General features: G+C 39.4%; 1 protein-coding gene across 2 annotated transcripts in view; it reads right to left on the bottom strand.

Moving 5' to 3' along the window:
• MAGI3 (membrane associated guanylate kinase, WW and PDZ domain containing 3) overlaps positions 1–22,649 on the bottom strand; it is a 254,024-nt gene that overhangs the window by 5,701 nt on the left and 225,674 nt on the right. For both annotated transcript variants that reach the window (XM_075196269.1, XM_075196267.1), the window contains exons 17-20: positions 21,013–21,115; positions 18,341–18,458; positions 9,154–9,297; positions 1,142–1,280 (exon numbers count right to left, since the gene is read on the bottom strand). In XM_075196269.1, coding sequence (XP_075052370.1) covers positions 1,142–1,280; positions 9,154–9,297; positions 18,341–18,458; positions 21,013–21,115 — 504 coding nt within the window. The remainder of the gene's footprint in view (positions 1–1,141; positions 1,281–9,153; positions 9,298–18,340; positions 18,459–21,012; positions 21,116–22,649) is intronic.

The raw sequence follows: 22,649 nt of genomic DNA, 5'->3' as shown, positions 1-22,649 counted from the left end.
AAATATATCAGGTAATACTACCACTATTATAAATAAAATTTGATGCGTAATTTTTTACTCTGCATTTGACTTATTCCACCTCCCTATTATGGAGTTTACTTCCTTCATGGGCATTACTAGGTTCTGATGTTGAGCGCCCGGTTTCAAGAATACTGCCCCTTATAATGTTTTTATTATTACTGTACTCCCTTCTTATAATGCCACCCTCACCATCACATTTATTATCTGCAAAAATAATATATATTAAAATGTGTTATGGCCTTTGCTTTAAGCTGGAAGTATAAAGAGGGCCCTATAATTTGTAATTGATTTATAGCAACTTGCTTGATGTACTTTAACTATTGTGAAACACAAGAACAGCTATTAAATAGAAATGTCCTCTTTGATTAGTGTTCCTTTAGTGACTTTATATACTGTGTGCATGGCAGTAGCAAGTACAAATGTGCCGATTGTGGACATGTCACTGGATCCCTAGCAATACCTCCGTCTTCCTTGCCACCTTTTTGTAGCCACCTAAATAAAGATTTCAGTTATTATAAAATAGAAGAGAGAAAACATCAACCCGGTCATTGTAAATGCAGTTGAATTAGGTTTGTTTGAGACCATGTAGAGATGATCTCATATGTTTCTATAAATGTTAGCACCATGGTTTCTGTTGCTTCACTCATTTCTCAAGTTGCATAAGACAAACAATGAGGAGGGACACATAGGTAAACTACGTTTTTACATTTATATATTGAATAATCATTTCTAATGTTTTTGCATTTTCCACCCTATATTTTAACAAAATTAAAGAGAATTGTTTCACCAACCTTTTAGCAACTGAAAAGAACAAATGTCCAGTTATGTTCATTACATGAATCTTGGGTCATTAAAAAAGTTCTGCACACTTCTTAATTTTTATAGCCAGGGACGTAACTAGGCATTTGTGGGCCCCATAAAAAAAGTTTGTAAGGGTCACCATGTACCACCCAAATGTGAAAAACTTAACAGATAGGGTTTCAAACCAGAAGGTGGGCCCTACAGCAGCTGCGCCCCTTGCACCTATCTTAGTCACCCCCCCTTGCTTATAACCGTAAACCCAGCTGTAAGAAATACATAGCAGCACTGAGGGTAATACAGCAACAAGGCATATACTCACCATGGTCTGGAATAAGCCCTGTTCCCGGTCTCAGTAAGAGGAGAACTTTGGTCCCACCAGCTTGGATCAGCTCAATGGCTCGAGTGTGAGTGATGCCTTGCGTTGGTTCTCCATTAATTTCAACTATCTGGTCCCCAACCTAACAAAACATAATTAATATGAGCCATATAAGATATATAAGACGAAGGGCACAAAAAAATAAAAAGATCTCAATGTGTCAACGTGAAAGGCAGAACACAACAATTACAACTCCTGTAGCAACTTTTTGACCACAAAAGCACAAGGCCACAGGTAGAGTAACATTAACCATAGGAGATTGAAAACAAAGGCAAAAATCTATTCTCTGTATTATCAACAATAGAGGGCATATTATTTTTTTGCAATACACAAGTGCTGACAATCAATGCTAAACAATTTAGAAGGAAATGTAAAAATTTATTCCAACAATATACACAAATTTCCTTACTACAAATCACGGCATTAAAGTTTGCTAGAAAAGTAGCCCCAAGTAAAGTCTAAAAATATTCCTACCAAAAAAAAAAACATCTGTTACTCAATATACTTTGAGTCTCTATAATAAACCTGTTTTCAAAATCATTTAATTTTATTCACTTGTAATACCAAAGCCAACTGGTAAAATAACATAGAATATAAAAATATTTCACAGTACAGTTTGTTTGAATATATGTGAAAGCTCTTTCAAAGAATGTTTTTGCAACCTGACAATTAAAATAACTTGTAGCTGTGTTTTGTTTTGTTTAAACTGCATGTCGGTTTTGGAGTGTCTGTAATGACTAATTGAGACGAACTTGAAGCATTATATGGCCACTGGATTCACTGAGGTTGGCTTGTGAGGTTGGAAAATAATGACAAAACACAGGTCAATAGAGGTCACCTGCAGTCAAATTCCAGCGGTATATACTAGCATATCTGATAATTATCCAATCTATTTCTACTGGGTTATCACCAGGCATGGGGTAATTTTCATACCACAGACACTGACGTTGCAACACCCAGAGTTTGTTAATATGATTATGAAGGGTCATGGGGTGGGACACAAACCCTCTCTCCTGACAGAGTGCTTTCTGACAAAGAGCAATAGATATCTTCTGTTGTTTAGACAAATGCAATGGGTAGACAACTGCAATAAAACACACGTGTAAAGAAGACTGTAACCCCATAAACAAGTGTACATACTAAAGTGATGAAGAAATCTTGGAGCAAGATCATTTTTCCATTTTTTAATGACTACAATTCTAACACCTAAGACCTCCAAGACTGCAACCTACAAAATGCTTGTATTATTAAGAATAAGTGATTGTCCTGTGGTGTACAACACATATAATATGTCAAATCTCTCTCTTATTGGGGAAACATATTAAATGTTGAGGAGCTTTGACGCAAACCACACATGCAATATAGTTACTCTGGTTAGGAGAACCTGCTGCTCATCAATAGTCAAAATGTGTTTTGCTCTTCGTGTACAATAAATGTGTTGGGAATGTTCTCTTTAGAACAAGTGAAAAAAACAAAACTGTAAATTATATCAATAAATTATATGAATGTAAGAAAACAATGGTTTCTTACAAAACATTTTTCTTTTGCTTAAATTGTTGCAATTACCACCTTTCAGCTCGGTCTAGTAAAGATGCCATTTTGGCCTCAAAATCAGCACGATAACAGCTGTAGTAGTTAGTGTTAGTGATATTTGATTTTGGAAAAAACCTGACTGTACATAGGAACCTGTAATTTACAGATACTGCACATCTGGTACCATAGAATTCTGTCTGCAGAATGCTGACCTATGCGATGCCACAGCGTCCATTCCTGTCGTTTTTCCTCATACTGACAGTGAGGGCCTGAAGCTCCAATAAAAGGTAATAAAAATAACTTGTAGATTTAGCTGACGTTTGTTTATTGAACTGTGAGTTGAGAGGCAGTGACTCAGCTTACAGTAAAAGCAATCTGACTAGCAAGAAACATCCTGTGTGTGCTGAATCAATCACTGCATACACATCTGAGTAACAAATAGAACAACCTACAGTCACAGCAGGGTAATACACGATGCATTTCCGTATATAAAGAGATGCACCCAGGTTTCAAATTTTGGCATTTTGAGAAAAACAAAAAGTCAGGTAAAGAGGGATTACTGGAAAACATATCTACAGTAAAATGTGATTTTAAATAGTTTTCTGATGTATATTGATACATTATCACTACAGGCAACTGACAATCACAGTGTAAATATGGGGGGATTTAAATTCTTATGTAGTTATCCAATGCTGGCATTTTGAGAATGAAATAACATGCCCTTTTGCAAGCTTAATATATGGACTAGTCAGGAGCCCTAGGTACAACCTGTTTCACTTTGGCTCACCATCGCTATTAAATCATCATTGCTTTATAAATGCTGTATTACTACTAGTTTGAACTTTGCTTTCATATTAAATAACTCAAGATGTGATGTGTGTTATACTCAGATTTAAACTAGTAATTTTATTGCCCTAGGTGACAGAGAACACTGGCGTCCCACCCCTCCATCATGGTAGGAGTGATTGCAGGGGGCCTACCAAGTGATGGGGTGAACCTAGCCCACGGAGTATGGTTAGCCATTTACAAGCACTTGATTTCCCTCCAGTCCCCTCCATGGACCGCACCCATTCTTCCTATTCTGACTTAATGATCTTTGTGCAATATGATTCTTTCTGAGCTGAGGCTAGGCTGGCGGCATGGCTGCAACCACCTGAGCATCTTTAGGAGTATTATATGCAATACAAAAGAAGATCCCCATTTTTATTGCTTGATGGTATGAGAAACCTTTTTTTTCTATTATTAATAAAATGTAGGGATAATATGAATTCAATTTTGTGGAATACGATTGTGTGCAAGAGTAAGGAAATACCGTGGTGACCAGTGGGATCTGGTTAAATATATATAGCTGTCAATGTAACAAAAGGGAGAAACAATCTGTGAACCACCAGCCACTAGCAGGGCAAGAAAACAGGCTGCAATCACGTGTCTGACTTTCAACACAAACCCCACCCCCCCTTCATGTGATTGAAGCAAACCTCCTGTCGTTGCTCCACAGCTCCCCAATCAGATTAAGTTTGAAGACTAGTGGTCAAAATAGGTTGGCGTACAGTGGCATATCACCTTCATTGTAAAACTATCAAATTCCAGTCACTTACATCTTCCATACTGCCACTTCGACCACTGCAAGGGGCTTGAAAAAAAAAGAAAAAAAGAAAAGAAAAACAACCGCTCATCAGAGTCAGTTGAGAGCTGGAGGGAGAAGAGAAAGCAGCCACAAAACTGAGGAGCAGAGAGAGGGAGAGGGTAACAGAACATTAATAGAAATGTAAAGGGTGGTAATGAAATGAGGTGAAAGTATAAGTATTGGTGAAGGGACACAGTGAGATAAATGCAGAGCAGTAAGGGTGCAGCAGCAAGTCTGAGGGGGAGTAGAGAAAGAAACAGGAGTAAGAGACAGAGACAAGTGAGCGAAGAGGTGCAGAGAAAGGTATAAAAAGAAAGATACAAATAGGTCTCTACTCAGTGACACGGCACCCACAGTAAGTTGTGAGCCTAAGCCAGGAGAAAACCTCTCAGTGTTTGCACGAACAACTAAGAGACATTGTTATAGAGAGGCAGAAACTGAACCTAATAGTAAAGAGTTACTATACCTTAGAACCACAGGGCAATTAATAATGAAACTGAACATTAATAGCCATGAAATAGTTTTGGATATATTTGGTTTAAATAGAAACAGCCTTTGTATATGTTTAATTTATATATATATATATAAAAAAAAAAAAAAAGTGTCTAGTAGAACAGTAATGAGTACTAAAATTATTTATCAGAAATTTTAAAATTGTTCTCTAGAGTCATATATTAAGCATTATATGAAGATTGTTCTTTGTAGAATCATTTATATGGTAATTATTTATTATTATTATTTATTTATTAATGTTGTACCAATCTATTTAGAGTCATTTATATGGTAATTTATTAGTGTTGTAAGCAGTCAAGCTCTATGACTGTGACTTCACCATTCCCCTGAATCTTGAAAATAAAGATCATTCCTTTAAAAGTGTCCAGTTACTTGGGGTCTTGTCTCTCTTTGGGGGTCTCACCTCTGTGACAGGATTGGCGACATTCTCTCCCGAAGCAGTGAAGAAGCGGTCACCATTAACAACCACACGAGTGTGTGTGTGTTTGTGTGATTGAGAACTTAGAGTGTAAGCTCCAATGGGGCAAGTCCGATGTTAATGATTAAATAGATATTCTCTGAAATGTATAATATGCAGACGCTATGTAACAAAAGCTAATAAAAAGGATAATAAATTATCTATATTGTATACAATATATACAAAATCTCTACATCCCCATCTTTATCTATACCCCCATCGATATCGAAAGAAATAAAACAGAACCATATAGGTTTTGACAGTCATTTGTTTCCTAGGACAGGGAATAAATACCAATTTTACCCTTGCAACCAGCTGTAACAAAACCGCAGGCACAGGGGTAACCATAACAACAGAAGTAGAATGTGTCTCACCGAAATGGCAGCAGGATAAATAGTGTGGTAAATTATGGTTGACTTAAGAGACAGTCATTTTCGTCTTCAACCTACCAATTACAAAGCAACTTGGCCTCTCCTAAGACAATACTCCTGCAAATACTCTACACCAGGGTTTCCCAAACCCAGTCCTCAGGGCTCCCCAACAGTGCAGGTTTTCCGGATCACATGTGACATAATTAGGACCACCTGTGGATCTGTTACAATGTGTCAGTCAGTAATGAATACACCTGTCCTCCAGCAAGGAGATATGGAAAACCTGCACTGTTAGGGGAGCCCTGAGGACTGGGTTTAGGAAACCCTGCTCTACACTATTACGCAAACATTTGTTACTGAACTACATCCCCACTAAATCAGTGTCCAAACATATTTACTTTGTACAAGAAACGATAGAGTTTATAATGTGGAGCGAAGGAATTTAAATGCCTTTGTGTTTTCCTACCCCATACTGTATCATGTGACTCTTGTCTGGAACAGCATGCTTGGATTTGTAGTCCTACAAAGGTTTAACAGCCACAGGGTGCCTACCTTTTTCCTATCTTAACTATGCTTAACTATGCGCTATCATAACACCATTCATACTAACAAAAACAAAATGTGTTCCTTAGGCCAAGATGTACTAATTTAGAGGTTCAACAGAAGAAAAAAAACCCTCTACAAATATTACAGTCAAAGGGAGTTAGTGAAGGAAAGAGAAAAGGCATACATGGTGTAGACACAGTCTGTGAGCTTGGACTAGCACGGGTATTATTGCAGATGGAAATCCAGAGAGACAGGTGGAACGGACCCATAAAACCACACAAATAAATCAGATAACATTCCTCTTTACCTCGAAGATTACGTATAAAATTTAACATGTTCCCAGATCTTTAATCATGCCAGACATCAGGAATGATTTTCTAAAGGATTCCTGATATCTGGATATTTCCGCAACACCATTACATTTGTTGCAAATCACATTGGCAGAGCTCTATATTATTAAAAGTGTTAGAGCAATGGTATATGGTAAGCCCCAGATTTGTATTACAAAAGAATACCAGTCAATTTACTTGATTTATCTACATTAATCTCTTATACTCTCTCGGGCATAACACCCTGCACTTAACTTGGCTGTCAAATGTCTCAAGTTACATTTGGGAACATTTATTATATAGATAAAAAGCTCTGTTGTGACACACAGCAAACAAGTAGATACTTGCTTTCATTTTCTAAAAATTTTTAGAAAAAGAAGTGTCACAAACTAATTGACTGCTATGGTTTCCAGCACCTCTTTACTTTACACAGGATTCATAGCTGAACCATCCCCCCTCTCAACCCTACTGTACCAGAAAAAAAAAACAGCTTTTATTTTAATGTTCCAATAACATGTAAAGCAGGCTATTCTGCATAGTTCATATTTTTTTTCCCTGTGGCCTAGACCACCCCATTCATGGGCCTCTATAATCTGGACCAGCCCATTCTACATCTGGGCACCACAACAATGGATACCCACTATGCCGGCCATTCCAGCAGAACATTGGTAGAATAGACGCTTATTAGGGTGTTTAATGGCAATACTCTGCTCTTACATTGCAGCACAGTGACCAGAAGACTCTGCTCCCCTCTGTGCAAGCATAACATAAAATAACTATCTCCTCTATGCTGTCTACAAGAGATGGAGCCAACTTGCCAGCTATGGTAGAAGCTGATCCCCAGCAAGGGTTGGTAAGTGGGTTATGATCAGGTAGACAGGACAGTACCTCAGTGACGGGCTCTAGTAGAGACTAGCATTAAACTTCAACAAATCAAACATAACACAATTCTCTCCTATGTATTAAGTATTTATCACAATACTACTAATTTTGTTACCCTAATGTTAGCTGTTACAAAAATGTACCAAAACTAAATATTATCAACATTATACTTATTATTGAACATTTACTTCTATAGCTCCAGCAAACCCTGTATGGCTTTCTAACTGTATACAGTAATAAAACAAGACTGGGTATTAACACAGGTAGACAAGGCAGTCACAAGCTTCAAATCTATAATATATTGCTATGTTGTGATCAGGGGCGGGCTGGGCCGGGGGGCAGGGGGGCATCGGCCCCCCGGGCCGCTCAGTCCGACCCCTGTTTGGGCCGACCCCAACTCCCCAGGAGGTCAAATTTTTAGCACATTATCCGCGGCTGCATCGCAAAACACGCGATGCGGCTGCGTCCAGCACACAGACGGCCGCATAATGTGACACGCGATGCGGCCGCCTGTGCGCCCCCGGGCCGAGCTCTCCCAGCCCGCGCCTGGTTGTGATACAGGATAAGTCATCTGATTTTCCCCAGATCAGTTATAAAATAATGAGCTTTCTATACAAAACATGCTTTATAAGAAAAGCCATCTACAACGCTACAGATATTATGTAGCTCCCTACAGCAGATATTGCAGAAATCTTCTTTCTCAGGGTCTGCAAATTGATGCCATGCAATGTTACTTTAAAACTGCAAGCTCGCTTTAGGGAAAGCTGGAGAGGTACAAGAGTTATCACGTAAACTCAATCCTCAATTCGTCCCAAAGTCACGGCCACTTTACTTTAATAATCATTGAATCTTATGAAAAATACTTGGACAACAAAATAGTGCATGGTCTAATAATACCTGGTACCAAATTTATCTCCAATCCTAATATTGTGCTCGGAAGACCTTGGTCTGCTGTGAAAATTTATTATGCTTCTAACACAACTGACATTCTGCAGAACTGGGACATAAGAATACTCCATACTTGCCAACATTTCTTTTTCTTTTTCCGGAAGATGCTGGCTGGGAGGTGGGCGTGCAGGGGGCGGGGCGGCGAAATCGCGTCATTTTGGCCCCGCCCCCGTTACGGAATGACGCAAATCGCGTCATTTTACAGCGGGGGCGGGGCTAAACGCCGCGATTCCGGGTGAATCGCGGCGTTTAAACTGATTTTTTCCCACTTACAATCAGGGAGATTGCCACACTCGTCCGGGAGACTCTCGCAAAATGCGGGAGTCTCCCGGACATTACGGGAGAGTTGGCAAGTATGGAATACTCTAAAGTCACACAATGGGTAACAATCAAATTACTATTGCTAGTAAATCTTGAAAACATTTATTGCATTCATAATAGTGGCATATTAAAGGATAAACAAGCAGGGACAGCATTCCTACGAGAAAATATTTGCAAGAATGTAGTAGGAAGTGTTAGGAAAACACCCACTTAGCATCCCTCTATATAATCAACATATTCCACAATTTTAGATGGGAGAACTATACAGGGTTTATAATAAAACTGTTATATCGATACAGCAGGAAGAATTTGAAACAGGCCTCCTGCAACTTTATTGTTTTACATCATTAAGCATTTACATGCCTTTAGTTATTACACAATCTGGAGGTTGGACAACAAGGAAGGCATAAGCTTCAAGTGTTACATACATGAATGCGTCCATCTTTGATCGCAGGCCCATCTTCTGCAAGGCGGAGAATGAATAACCCCATGTTGTACTCTTTGCCTCCACGGAGGCTAAACCCAAAGCCCCTAGGTCCTCTCTCCAACTCCACAGGGTAACAGCCCAAACTCTGAAAAAATAAATAAATGAACACATATTTACTGCATGTTACTTATACCAAACAGAAAAGTCATTCCCCAATGCAAGGAACATTGTGTTTCATTTTGTTTTGGAGGGGGGGGGGGGGTTGGGGGTAGAGTGTTTGCACTAAATTAATGCTTTGAAACAAAAATAGTCCAATTTTCCAGAGATGCATCACAATAATGCTACATAATAGTTGAACTTTACATAATTTTGGCTAAAGACCTAGGGCTAGATTTACTAAGCTGCGGGTTTGAAAAAGTGGGGATGTTGCCTATAGCAACCAATCAGATTCTAGCTTTCATTCATTTAGTGCTTTCTACAAAATGACAGCTAGAATCTTATTGGTTGCTATAGGCAACATCCCCACTTTTTCAAACCCGCAGTTTAGTAAATCTGGCCCCTAGTCTCAGTTCCGTCTAATGGCTCCACCACCTGGTCAGTGCTAATTTACAGCATTCAGGACCTTGAAAAAAAAATGAATATACTTTTCAGGCTGATATGCAGAGAAATTCAGGCATGCCTTTATGCAAGTTTTCCTTTTACATTTCATTAAAGTCCAGAACACCACATATTACTATTGCATTACAGGCATACAATACACCTTTAGAATGCTAGAAGAAAAAAAACCACCCTTCTATATAAGCTCTAGCAGTTTCATTACCAGGTTAAAATTACATAATCAGATTGGTTGCGAGGGAGATCTGATTTATGGAGTGAAGAGACTAGCAGTGTTATAATCTGGTCATTGGTCAAAACACTCAATAGAACTTATTCCATACCCACTGCTGGGATCAGAACAGCAAGGGGTCAGAGGGTCTGTTCAACTATTACAGCTTATGAAGGCTCTTCACCAGTGGAGTTATACAGCAAATAGTCGGTGCAAGATTTTTAAATAAAAATATGATCAATGAACTAATAATCCCAAACCTCTGTGCTTCAGTTATTTATACTGAATACCTTATATAAAGGAAATAGAAAACAAACAAGTCCATTACAAATAGAAGTTGGACATATTTTTTATCTCACGAGAATAAACGTGTCTGTCTGACCTTGTATGGTATATAGGAGTGGTGCTATACAGATTAATACAGAAGCAAAAATCACTGTTTTTTTTAATCAATCATCATCATCAACATTTATTTATATAGCGCCAGCAAATTCCGTAGCGCTTTACAATTGGGAACAAACATTAATAAGACAATACTGGGTAATACATACAGACAGAGAGGTAAGAGAACCCTGCTCGAAAGCTTACAATATTTAGGACAATGGGAGTTAGAAACACAAGGGCATGTGCTACATCATATTGCACAATGGACCAGCCAGACTGCAAAGGTAAAAGTACTGAGTGGGCTGTGTGTGTTGCAATGTTGGTCAGAAGGTTGTTGTCTTGCGTTAGCAGTGTAGAGGATGGCAATAGGGTAATCTAGGGAAATTAAGTTGATGGTTGAGGAATATAATAACCTTGTCTGAAGAGGTGGGTTTTTAGTGAACACTTGAAGGTTTGAAGACTAGAGGAAAGTCTTACTGTGCGAGGGAGGGAATTCCACAAAGTAGGTGCAGCCCGGAAAAAATCCTGTAACCGAGAATGGGAGGTTGTGATGAGAGTGGAGGAGAGACGTAGATCTTGTGCAGAACGGAGGTGTCGAGTAGGGATATATTTCGAGACAAGTGAGGAAATGTATGTCGGTGCAATTTTGTTGATGGCCTTGTATGTTAGTAGAAGAATTTTATATTGGATTCGTTGAAATACAGGCAGCCAATGTAGAGACTGACAGAGTGGCTCAGCAGAGGAATAACGGTTTGTAAGGAAAATCAGTCTAGCCGCTGCGTGCAAAATAGATTGTAGGGGTTCAAGTCTGACTTTGGGAAGACCAGTAAGGAGGGAATTGCAATAGTCGATGCGGGAGATGATGAGTGCATGAATTAATGTTTTTGCGGTGTCTTGTGTCAGATATGTGCGTATTCTGGAAATGTTCTTTAGGTGTATGTAACAGGATTTAGATATAGAGTTGATGTGGGGAATAAACGACAGTTGTGAATCAAGGATTACACCTAGGCAACGAGCTTGCGGGGTGGCATTTATGGTCATGTTATCGACAGAAATAGAAATGTCAGGCAGGAAGCTTCTTTTCTTGGGTGGGAATACTATTAATTCAGTTTTTGAAAGATTGAGTTTGAGTTGGCGAGAAGACATCCAAGATGAAATGGCAGAAAGACAGTCAGTAATGCGATACAACACAGATGGTGAAAGATCAGGAGAGGATAGATAAATTTGTGTATCATCCGCATAGAGATGATACTGAAATCCAAAGGAGCTTATTAGTTTTCTAAGAGAAGTGGTGTAGATAGAGAATAGCAGAGGACCTAGGACTGAGCCCTGTGGAACTCCAACTGATAAAGGAAGCGGAGCAGAGGTGGATCCAGAGAAATTAACACTGAAAGAGCGATTAGATAGGTAGGATGAGAACCAGGATAGGACAGTGCCTTCAAGACCTAGGGATTGCAGCATTTGTATGAGGAGAGAGTGGTCAACAGTGTCAAATGCAGCAGAGAGATCCAGGAGAATTAGAAGAGAGTATTGGTTATTATTTTTTGCAGTGATCAAATCATTGACAACTTTGGTCAGCGCAGTCTCTGTGGAGTGTTGAGAGCGAAAGCCTGACTGCAGAGGATCCAATAAGTTGTTTTCTGTAAGAAAGTGTGTGAGACGTGTGTAGGCAATTCTCTCGAGAAGCTTGGAGGGGCATGGGAGCTGGGAGATGGGGCGGTAATTTATAAGAGCGTTAGGGTCAGAATTCTGTTTTTTTAAAATGGGAGTAATCACTGCATGCTTGAATATAGATGGAAAAATACCAGTAGAAAGAGATAGATTACAGATTTTAGTTAGAGGGGGAATGAGCACAGGAGACAGGGACATACCCATTTGTGAGGGAATGGGATCAAGAGGACAGGAGGTAGAGTAGGAAGATGAGAAGAGAGTAGAAACTTCCTCTTCATTTGTGGGATCAAATGAAGAGAGAGTGTCAGAGGGTGGTACAAAAGAGAGGAAGAGAAGGAAGAGAAGGTGTTGGAGAGAGGTGGGAAACTGTTAAAAATCAATAGCGTTGATATTCCTGCGGGTACGAGGAGGCTTGGAAGAGTTTGACACCAGGGAGGGTAAAGAACTGGGGGTGAGCGCGTAGCTAATAAGGTGATGATCCGAGAGGGGGAAAGGAGTGTTAAGGAAATTAGAAACTGAGCATAGTCTAGAGAAAACAAGATCAAGACAGTGGCCATCCTGATGAGCAGCAGATTCAATCCACTGGGAGAGGTCAGTGAGGAGGTTAGAGAGAGTAGTTTGGAAGCAGCATTGGAACGTGGATTAGAAATAGGGATGTTGAAATCACCCATGATGATGGTGGGGATATCAGTAGATAAGAAGTAAGGGAGCCATGCAGAGAAGTGTTCAAGAAATTGTTGGTGTGGACCAGGGGGGCGATAGATGACAGCAACACGCATAGAGAATGGGTTAAAAATCCTAACAGCATGTACTTCAAAAGATGTGAATGTGAGTGATGGGACACTTGGTAGAACTGTGAATGTGCACTGTGGGGAGAGAAGTAGTCCAACCCCCCCTCCTTGTCTGCCTCCTGGTCTGGGGGTGTGGGTGAAATGGAGACCACCATGTGAAAGGGCTGCAGGTGAGGCAGTGTCTGATTGCGTGAGCCATGTTTCTGTTATTGCTAGAAGGTTGAGGTTGTATGAGAGGAAGAGATCATGTACGGAGGTAAGTTTGTTACAAACAGAGCGTGCATTCCAAAGGGCACATCTAAAGGACTTTGGAAGAGAGGTGAGACAGGTGATGTGTTTGAGGTTTGCCAGATTTCTATAGTGTTCAGATATATGTGTGTGGGAGAAGTGAGGGGGACCTGGATTAGGTGATATATCACCAGCTAATAGAAGCAGGGAGGAAGAAAGGTAGGAAAGATGATTGTAAGATGTGTGTCCTTTTAGTTTCTGGCGGCAGGGTGAGGCTGTTAAAGTTATTGAATTTAAATAGCAAAAGAGTTCATGAGTGTTCACTAGAGGTGAGTGAAGTAATGAAGGGGCAATGTGGACAGAGGTGTGTGTTGCAGGATGGGTGAGGGATGATATAGTCCTAAAGATAATGCCATGAAAAGAGAGAAAGAAAAATATTTTGGCAAGCATTGGGACTAGTAGTCAAATAGCAAAAATGAGGAATTAAAGGAATTGCCTAATTGCAATGTCCAGTGTAATCAGATAAGTAGCGTAGTGTAATCAATATACTAATGAGTAGAATTATTCTTCTTTTGCTAGCATAACTGCTCTAAGAGGAAAATTACCACCATAGACCACCCCTGTGTTATTAGTTCTCTTTTGTATTAACTATCCCACACATACTTGCATTGTAAACTAAACAATTTAGCCATGTCTTCCCGCCCAACTCACTTTAGAGAATACATCGTTTTGATAATTACCACCAGTAATACTTAACAAATAGTGTAATTTCAGCTCTCATTGCAACCACTGTAGGCTCCGCCTTTCTGTCTCTTGGATGTCAGCCTCAGTCTAGCTCTCACTGCTACCACTGCAGCTTCCGCCTTTCTGTCTCTTGGATGAAAGCCTCATTACAGCTCTCAATGCTACTACTGCAGCCTCCACCTTTCTGTCTCTTGGATGTAAGCATCAGTCTAGCTTTCACTGCTACCACTGCAGCCTCCACCTTTCTGTCTCTTGGATGAAAGCCTCATTCCAGCTCTCAATGCTATCACTGCAGGCTCCGCTTTTTGTCTTGTGGGTATAAACCTCCATCCAGCTCTCACTCTACCACTGCAGCCTCCGCCTTTCTGTCTCTTGGATGTCAGCCTCATCCCAGAACTCACTGCTACCACTGCAGGTTCCGCCTTGTCGTCTTGTGGGTATAGGCATCATTCCTGTTGGCATTGCTACCACCTGCAGCCTCTACATTTCTGTCTCCTGGTTGTTAAGTTGTTCTGCTCAAAGCATTTGATATAGATTCTAGGTCCCAGCTTACCTCAGGCCAAGATCTCAGGAAAGGCTTACAAAGACCATGCCTAGGTCAGAAGTACTACAAGGGTAGCAGGCTGTGTGTCTTCAGTTCCCAATGGCAATTTGCAATTCACTGGGCCTCATTTACAAAGTGTACACATCGAGAATTGAAAAACTACCTGGTTTTGAACCATCACCTACACTCAGTAAACACTTCCAGAATGGTTTATATTTTATGTGGCAATTTTGTGTGAGTGAATTTTTTTTTACCACATTGCTTAGAACAGACCAATAAAAGTGTGAAATGGATACTATTAAAAACATAGGACAAGACCAGAAGTCCCCAAGTTTGAGCTGATGTAAATTCCATGTACACTCCCCTCCACGCCTCTAAAACTATGCGCTCTCCAACAGAGCCACATTTTCCCCACACATTAGATTTTTTTCTGCTTCATAAATGACCTCCACTTCATTCAATCCTTTTAAATGTAACATTTTTCCACATGTACCTGTATTTCTGCTGATCCATGGTTCCATTATTATTTTTAATTACAGGTGGATTGCTGGAGCCGTGAAACAGGTTAAATCCGGGCCTGGTACCCTGAACACCTATATTCAGTTAATAATGCACTGTACCGTGACAGCATGTTATAGAATAATATTCTTATTAGCTACAGTTGTCAGGGGAACCCAAGGAAATTGGTCCATGAAAGCTTACAGCTTCTTCAATGATACCAGTCTACATAGGAATGATCTAAATAGGTTACAAACATGTACAAAGTCATCTCCAATGATTGATAGGATAGGCAAATTAAGCACAAGAATGATGGCCTTAAATCAACCATAATGATATAAAGAAGAATGATCTCAGGTATATACATGTGCTAACATTTATACATATCAGAAGTGGTAGTTCTTTAGGCCTATTGGTTTTTGTTAGTCAAGATTTTCTTCACCATGAAATTGTCATGCCCAAACCAGACAGTTCGTAAAGACCAGAATAAGTATGTATTAGCTTAACTCAATGCACATTAATACCATCCAGAACAAGATCTGTCTTCCCAATTGCTTAAAAAAAATTTTTTTCAAAGCATCTGGGCAGAAATAGGAGACATTTGGTTATCCAGTTCATACAAGCCTTGCCATATGGAGGCTAGGGCTTGTAGTTTCCAATAGCTGGTGGACCATCGGTCGCTCATCTCTGATCTTTTGATGGCAAACTTCCAGGGCAAGGCTAGTAGGAAGGAGTTTGCTTACAAAAGCTCCTTCCACAGTGAGATATTGTTCATCATATGCAATGGACAATGAAAACAGGATTTCTGCTGGCATGCATAAAATATTTGGAATAATTGTTCATACTGAAGTCTAAGACACTGATGCAGAATTTAAACATTTTATGATTGTTTCCTGAACCAATTTAGTCCCATTCCCTACGGTACATTAATTTCACATTTATAAGTACACCAAAAACTAATCCCTTTGTTTTACAACTTCTACAGAATTATTTACTGTACGTTTATTACACAACTTTTCCCCTTTTCTGGAATTTTCATATTAATAAACAACTTCTATGCAAAAGTAGTCCAGTGTTGCAATACTGACTTTAATGTAGGCCTTTTTCACACTATCAGCAGTGTTAATTCCCCTTATCCATGAGCTCTCTATTCACAGAAATAGGAACTTGACAGTGAAAGGGCATCATCAACATCATGCCTGTTTGAATCAGACAAGGGGTAGTAGGAAATAGCACTTGCACATTGAACTATTACAGCTTTTGGGGAGGACTGTCTGGATTGGGCAACGCCACACAAACTTTAAGTAGTAGTAACTGTATTTTATCTTATCCTTGCAGTGCCGATTAAGGGAATGGAGGCCCTGGGCTAAGGGGGCCTCCATTCCCCCGTGAGGCCCCCCCTCCCTGTGAGCCGCCCCCCACCCCAAGCACTTACCTCTTTCTGTTCTCCTGTCACTGTAGTCCTTCCACCGTGCTTAAAGCTCTTTACTGAGGAGATCTCGCGAGAGTGAGACTCACGAGATCTCCTCAGTAAGGAGAATACTGAGCGCCGCGGAAGGACAACAGGGACAGGCTCAGCAGCATTGATCCTGCTCCGATCACTAATGCCACGGAGCACCGTCAAGGGCCCTCTGGATGCCGGAGGCCCCTGGGCTGTAGCCCAGTTAGACCTCGGGTTAATCCGGCCCTGTATCTTTGTAAACTCCACTCAAAACTAAAATATTTTTTTAAAAATATCTTCTGAACCAAAATAAACTTTTAAACAGTTTTTATTTGCCTCATAAAAACACAGCAATGTATAAACAGGGTTTCCACCTCATGAAAACACCTTTAACTGAATATGTGATTAAAAAAAAATAGCGTCAAGCAACATTTTTATACTGAATACACGCATCATGCTGTAGGAAAATCTGCCTAGGACCGAAAATAGAAGCGGCATCTACAACAAAATTGGATATCAAGGATTATAAGAAAGGGGTTCACAACCCTACACAATCTCTAAATCATTGGTGTAACACTTTTCCATGATTTTTTTTGTTGGGCCAATTAATTACGGACAGGTGAAAACATTGCTTCTTCTCTAGCGGTTCACAACCCTGTGTATAAATGATCAACGCACACAAAAGGACAAGAGTATTTGCAACATTTAAAAAACCCATCTCTGTTTTTAGAGGCGACCTTATACCAGATAACACTATTCACACTAATGCACCCTCACAACTGTCCTAATCTCCACTCTGAAACACATTTACTCCTCGTTTCAGCTGTGCCCTGTTCCGCTTAGAATGTAAGCTCTCTAATGAGCAGGGTCCTTCATACACTTTGTTTTCATGTCTGCATTTATTTTGTCTACATTGTATGTCCCTGCTTTATGTATGTACCGTTTTCCCTACTGTACGGCACTGGCACAAACATAAGGTTATCGATATCCCTGAGGAAGCCCATTTTTGGGAGAAACGCGTTGGTTACTTCTTACCACTTCAACCACTATTTTTAAACATCTCTCTACATGGACTGATTCTAACCTGCTGAATTGCCGAACATCGAACTCCGGAGGTTGGAGCGCATGCGCGAACACGTCCAGGACGCAGAGGATTCAACACAGGTACCTGTTTATTATGGAACGTTCAACTGGACACTAGAGGACGGAGTAGACGTACTGCTTCCACCTACCTATGTTATCGGACTCGGACTCTGCAGCTTGCAATCAGCGTTACCTTCAAAAATAGCGAGTGATTTTTTTTACTTCTTTCTCCACTGTTTATTCCTGCAGTTCTGGATATTCTCTTTGGACTCTTTGGATTTCTCTTCCCCTTTTTTTTGCTGTTTTTTTCATAATTTGGACTGTCATATTCCTTTTTTCTGTTCATTGTGTCTTTTATTCATACATACCCTCCCATTTTTATCAGCATTAGTTCCTTTTCCTTATTGGGACTGTGAATTGTTTTTTAGATCGTTCTCTGCTGGTCCGGACAAGGGATGGATCTTATGTGTATAAATAAATGTTTTTTTGTACTGATTTACATACTATGTTATTTATGCGCCAGGTATTTCTTTTTCTTTTCACAATGGGCCAAATACCTTGCAGCACATTCTCTTAACATGCTGTAAAAATCCAGTGATTCTTAACAGAAAGGACTGCCATGCAAATGGTATTTACCAGATGTCTATTCTTTTAAATAGGACGTATTTGCGTACTGGCCTATTTGTATACTATCCTTAGGGAGTAACTTAAAGATCTCCCCATATACCATGTAATTTTCAGGCAAGCTACGGTCAATGAAAAAATATTACCAAGGTGCTACTACAACTCAGATTCACCTGCTTCTTTAATGTGGCTAAGAGAAGTTTTTGACAACTGTCCATAAGATAAGAGTAAAAGCTATAGACTAAAATGCTCAGTAACAATCACATCACAACAGTGCATGGCAAGGAAACCAGAAAAGTGTCGGATACATACATTACAAACAAAACCTTAAGAGTGAGACTTGTAATATCTTACCTGTGAGTGTCTGCTTCCAGAAGGCAGGGTGAGTGAAGCATCAGGCTTGTGATCAGCCCACAGGAATCTATACGGTGCAGAGAGGTCTCCCTTACTACTATCTGCATCCAATGTATTTCTGTATAAAGAGAGTTTATATGTGTTACTGGGACATGTCTGCTGGGGTTTGTAAATATACCAGTTATATAGTGTCCTTTTTCACTTTATCAGTCCTCTCTTGTCATAATATCTTCTATTTTATCATCTCCCACTATCTCGTCACCCTCCTCCTTTCATTCAAATACAACCAGGTCAGCCAAGTCAAATAACTTCTTTATTTCATATAGAACTGTGCTTCTCCATTAAAGGTCATATCCACAAAGGAACCTGAACACTTTGTAAGGAAGTTTGGTGACAACCTATTTTTTCTTATTCCTGCAACTACTGAATTTTGTTCTCAAACACCTAAGTAAACATTTTGGGCTAGATTTACTAAGCTGCGGGTTTGAAAAAGTGGGGAAGTTGCCTATAGCAACCAATCAGATTCTAGCTGTCATTTTGTAGAAAGCACTAAATAACTAGAATCTGATTGGTTGCTATAGGCAACATCCCCACTTTTTCAAACCCCTGGCTTAGTAAATCTAGCTATTTGACTCTAACAGATATTTATGTGTGTCATGTGCAATTTTATACTCTTGCAGGCTTTCCTTAAAATATTTAGACCCACCAGAAGTGAACATTATAAGCCCATCTAGTCTTTCTTCTTTCAAAACCCAATACACTTCAACCCCTGCCTTCACTTAGTGGAAACAGCCATTTTGTGGTTTCATCCTCTTGGTGCTAGTTTCAAGTGAATAGTATAGACTGCATTCTTGTTAATACTGGCTTGCCCCAAAATGGCTGCTGGCAGGCAACATTCTCAGGGAAACTAGTTCAACCAACAATACAGCAGCCTATACTTTTTGCCTCAGTGAAGTAACTAGTTCCTAATAAAATTATTTGGCTGCATCCTCTGAACACAAAACCGCTGTTTCCATTTTATGCCATAGTGATGTTAGTAGCTACTGATTAATTAGTATGCTGCATTCTCATGAAGAGTAGTTTGGCCCAAAAATTTGCTAACTCATCTCTAACCTTAAAGTGTCCCCATCGGCTACACAGTCACTAACAAACATATGGAAATCATCTTTCCAATATATTAATGAAATATGATGACACAAACAATATAATGTGACACAGTGATATGGTTTGTCAGGGTTGGAAAAATCCAAGTCACTAGTTCATAATAACAAATAAGTTATGCCCTCCGCACGGGAAGCCGGCTATGAGTGATAGATCCAGCGCATCCATCAGAGATGGTCACGGACGATTACAGATCCACTGCATATAAGATGCTGTGCCAGACCCAGGCAAGGTTTCATTATAGAGCAGCTGTGGGTGCAGTAAAAGGACAGTGTATTATAATGGATGGTCATAGTGCTGTAATCACCAGGACCCTGGTCTTATGATTCCCAGAAGAATGTAAATAAATAGTAAATAAATTGCAGTCCACAGAGGAATAATTATATATGGTATGGAAAAAGTCCAAATTCTCTGTAAATTCATGAGCTATTAAAGCCTCAAATGATAATGTTTCTGGTATTCAGAACACAGACCAATTATAGTCAGAGGGGGTTACTAAGAAAAGAGAATAAATTGTAGTACGAGAAAGAGAAAAAGTTCCCATTAAATCACCCAGGAGCTCTGTAAATGTACATTAGGATTAAATAATGGATAAAGATGGTGTATCCATGCATAGTGACAATTTGATCCTAAAGTTCACAGAAATTACATAATAGGATTATCATCATTTTACCCTCACTGGTAAAATCATACATTTATTCAAAGTACTAGACCCGTCTATAATAACAACATATCAGTTGGCATTTCAAACAAGAGTTACAAGTTATAACAAACAAAGGGACAATAAAGCAGGAGGAGCTGGGGGCCACGGGTGAAAGATTGGAGGGCAGCCTGTTGTCAATCACTGCTATTTAGTAACAATATGTCCAATAAGTGAATTATAGTTCCTATATTTACTTTAAATTTCAAACCTTTAACGTTACTACAGGCTATTCTATTATATGACAATATTTTCTTACTGCTATTTATAATTTTAGTGGCATTTCAATATTTCTCTATATAAAAGATACAATAATATGTATTTGAGTTTCAAATTTAATCCAGAGCAAAGTGGATTCTTTCAAGAGACGATTTGGTCTAGAAATTTATACTGGAGAAAGGAGATTTTATATCTGTACTCTATACTGTACATCATACTTGTTTTTTTTCTAAAATGTTTAATATTTTACTTAATTGTCCCAATATGTTTTATATATGGCCCATTTCTAATGGTATTAATACATTTTGTTTATTATCTTGCTGTATTATACATATTTTGCATAAATCACCTTTTACAGATATCAGAGGATTTCTAATCCAGATGATGCATTGGGGTTAAGATAAAAGTCTGTATTAGAAAAAATTGGTGGGGACACCCGCTTGCTGTGTGTGGTGGGACACAATATTTGGAGTAATTATATGCTGGCATTGTTAGCTATGATGCTAGTTATGATGCTATGCTTGCTTTTTTACAAAATTGCTGGCTCCTAACATTTGTGGAAATTTGTCCAGGATGGTTACACGTCACTTACCTGTCTAAAGTCCCATAACTTGGTTGCGATTGACCCATGGCACGGTGCTGGGAAGCAGGACTCTGTCTTGCAGAGTTGGATCCAGATGGAGGACCTCTATGTTCTGATGGAGGAAACAATATTGGAGCTAGGGTATTCATACAACAAAAGCCACACAAAAATACCTTTTGTAGAAAGTGCTTAGAGACAGCAGTTTAACCACCTTTGTGTTATCTTTATTTTGACTGAACCTTTAAAGTTCCATGAATAAATTATTTACTTTTAAAACTGAATATTGTTTGCTTCCTCACCTACTTATGAGCACTAAAAAAAACCCAAAACACACACACACACATATAATATATAATATATAATATATATATATACACACACACATACATACACATATACACACACACACACACACACACAATATTTTGCTACAGCAATGTATATATATATATATCAAAGTTTATATTATAGCAGAGCACAAATAAAAACATTTAAAATGTAGTGAGAACAATAAGTTGAATAAAGACATAATACACATTATACAATATGAACAATCTTTGAATGGATGATATTATAATAATAGAATAAAAGTATGAAAACACATGAATAGAACACAAATTAACAACACCCAGTGTGCTCTGTGAACATATATTTAGTAAATGAGAACATATATTTTTACCAGCTGCAATTTTGTTATTGAAAATACATCTTTTGGAAAAAAAAAAAAAAAAAAAACATCAAGTGTCAAAAGCACAAAAATCTAGTTATGTTGCAGTTAAAGTTGTAGCAGAGTAACTTTGTCAACACAAATATTGATTTGCCTCCACACATTTCTGGTGGCTAATTATATATGATAAATACTAATGTTTTACACCTATTCTGCTGATTTTGCCACACGTGCATACTTTCTAGAGCAGGGGTCGGCAACCCCCAGGACGCGTGCCGGAAGTGGCACGGAGCCCCCTGAGTCCTGGCACGCCGTCCGCTGTCTAAATGACAGCCGGAGAAGAGCTGAACTGCTGCGCAAGGGCAACTGTGGCATATTATGTGTTTCTGAGGGCAACTGTGGCATATTATGTGTTTCTGAGGGCAACTGTGGCATATTATGTGTTTGAGGGCAACTGTGGCATATTATGTGTTTCTGGGGGCAACTGTGGCATATTATGTGTTTCTGGGGGCAACTGTGGCATATTATGTGTTTCTGGGGGCAACTGTGGCATACTATGTGTTTCTGGGGGCAACTGTGGCAAGGTATGAATTGGGGGCACAACTATGTGGCATAAGATGAATTGGGGGCACAATTATGAGGTATGATGTGAACTGGGGCACTACTGTGCGGCATAACTTTTTTTTTGCTGGTTCCTTTCTGTTAATATGATATTAGCCTCATAAAATGAGAAATATATATATATATTTATAGCCGCAGAGAGGGGAGGGGGCGGCTACAAATTGCCTGGGCCTGCTTGGTGGCCCGAGTACCCTCTGGAGACCTAATTTTGAAAAAAAATAAAATATTTTAAAAATTATTGAGTGCAGGGGGATCGGCAGTGGCTAAATCCCCTTCAGCACAGGTACCTTCAGACGCCAGGTCATGTGACTGCAGTAGTCACATGGTACTCGGCGGGCTGCTGGATATCTTCCCATGC

This window comes from Mixophyes fleayi, chromosome 2, assembly GCF_038048845.1.
Source record: "Mixophyes fleayi isolate aMixFle1 chromosome 2, aMixFle1.hap1, whole genome shotgun sequence".
In the NCBI taxonomy this organism is placed as follows: domain Eukaryota; kingdom Metazoa; phylum Chordata; class Amphibia; order Anura; family Limnodynastidae; genus Mixophyes; species Mixophyes fleayi.
Note: the sequence above shows the minus strand (reverse complement) of the source record. Positions and strands in the feature narration are given on the sequence as shown.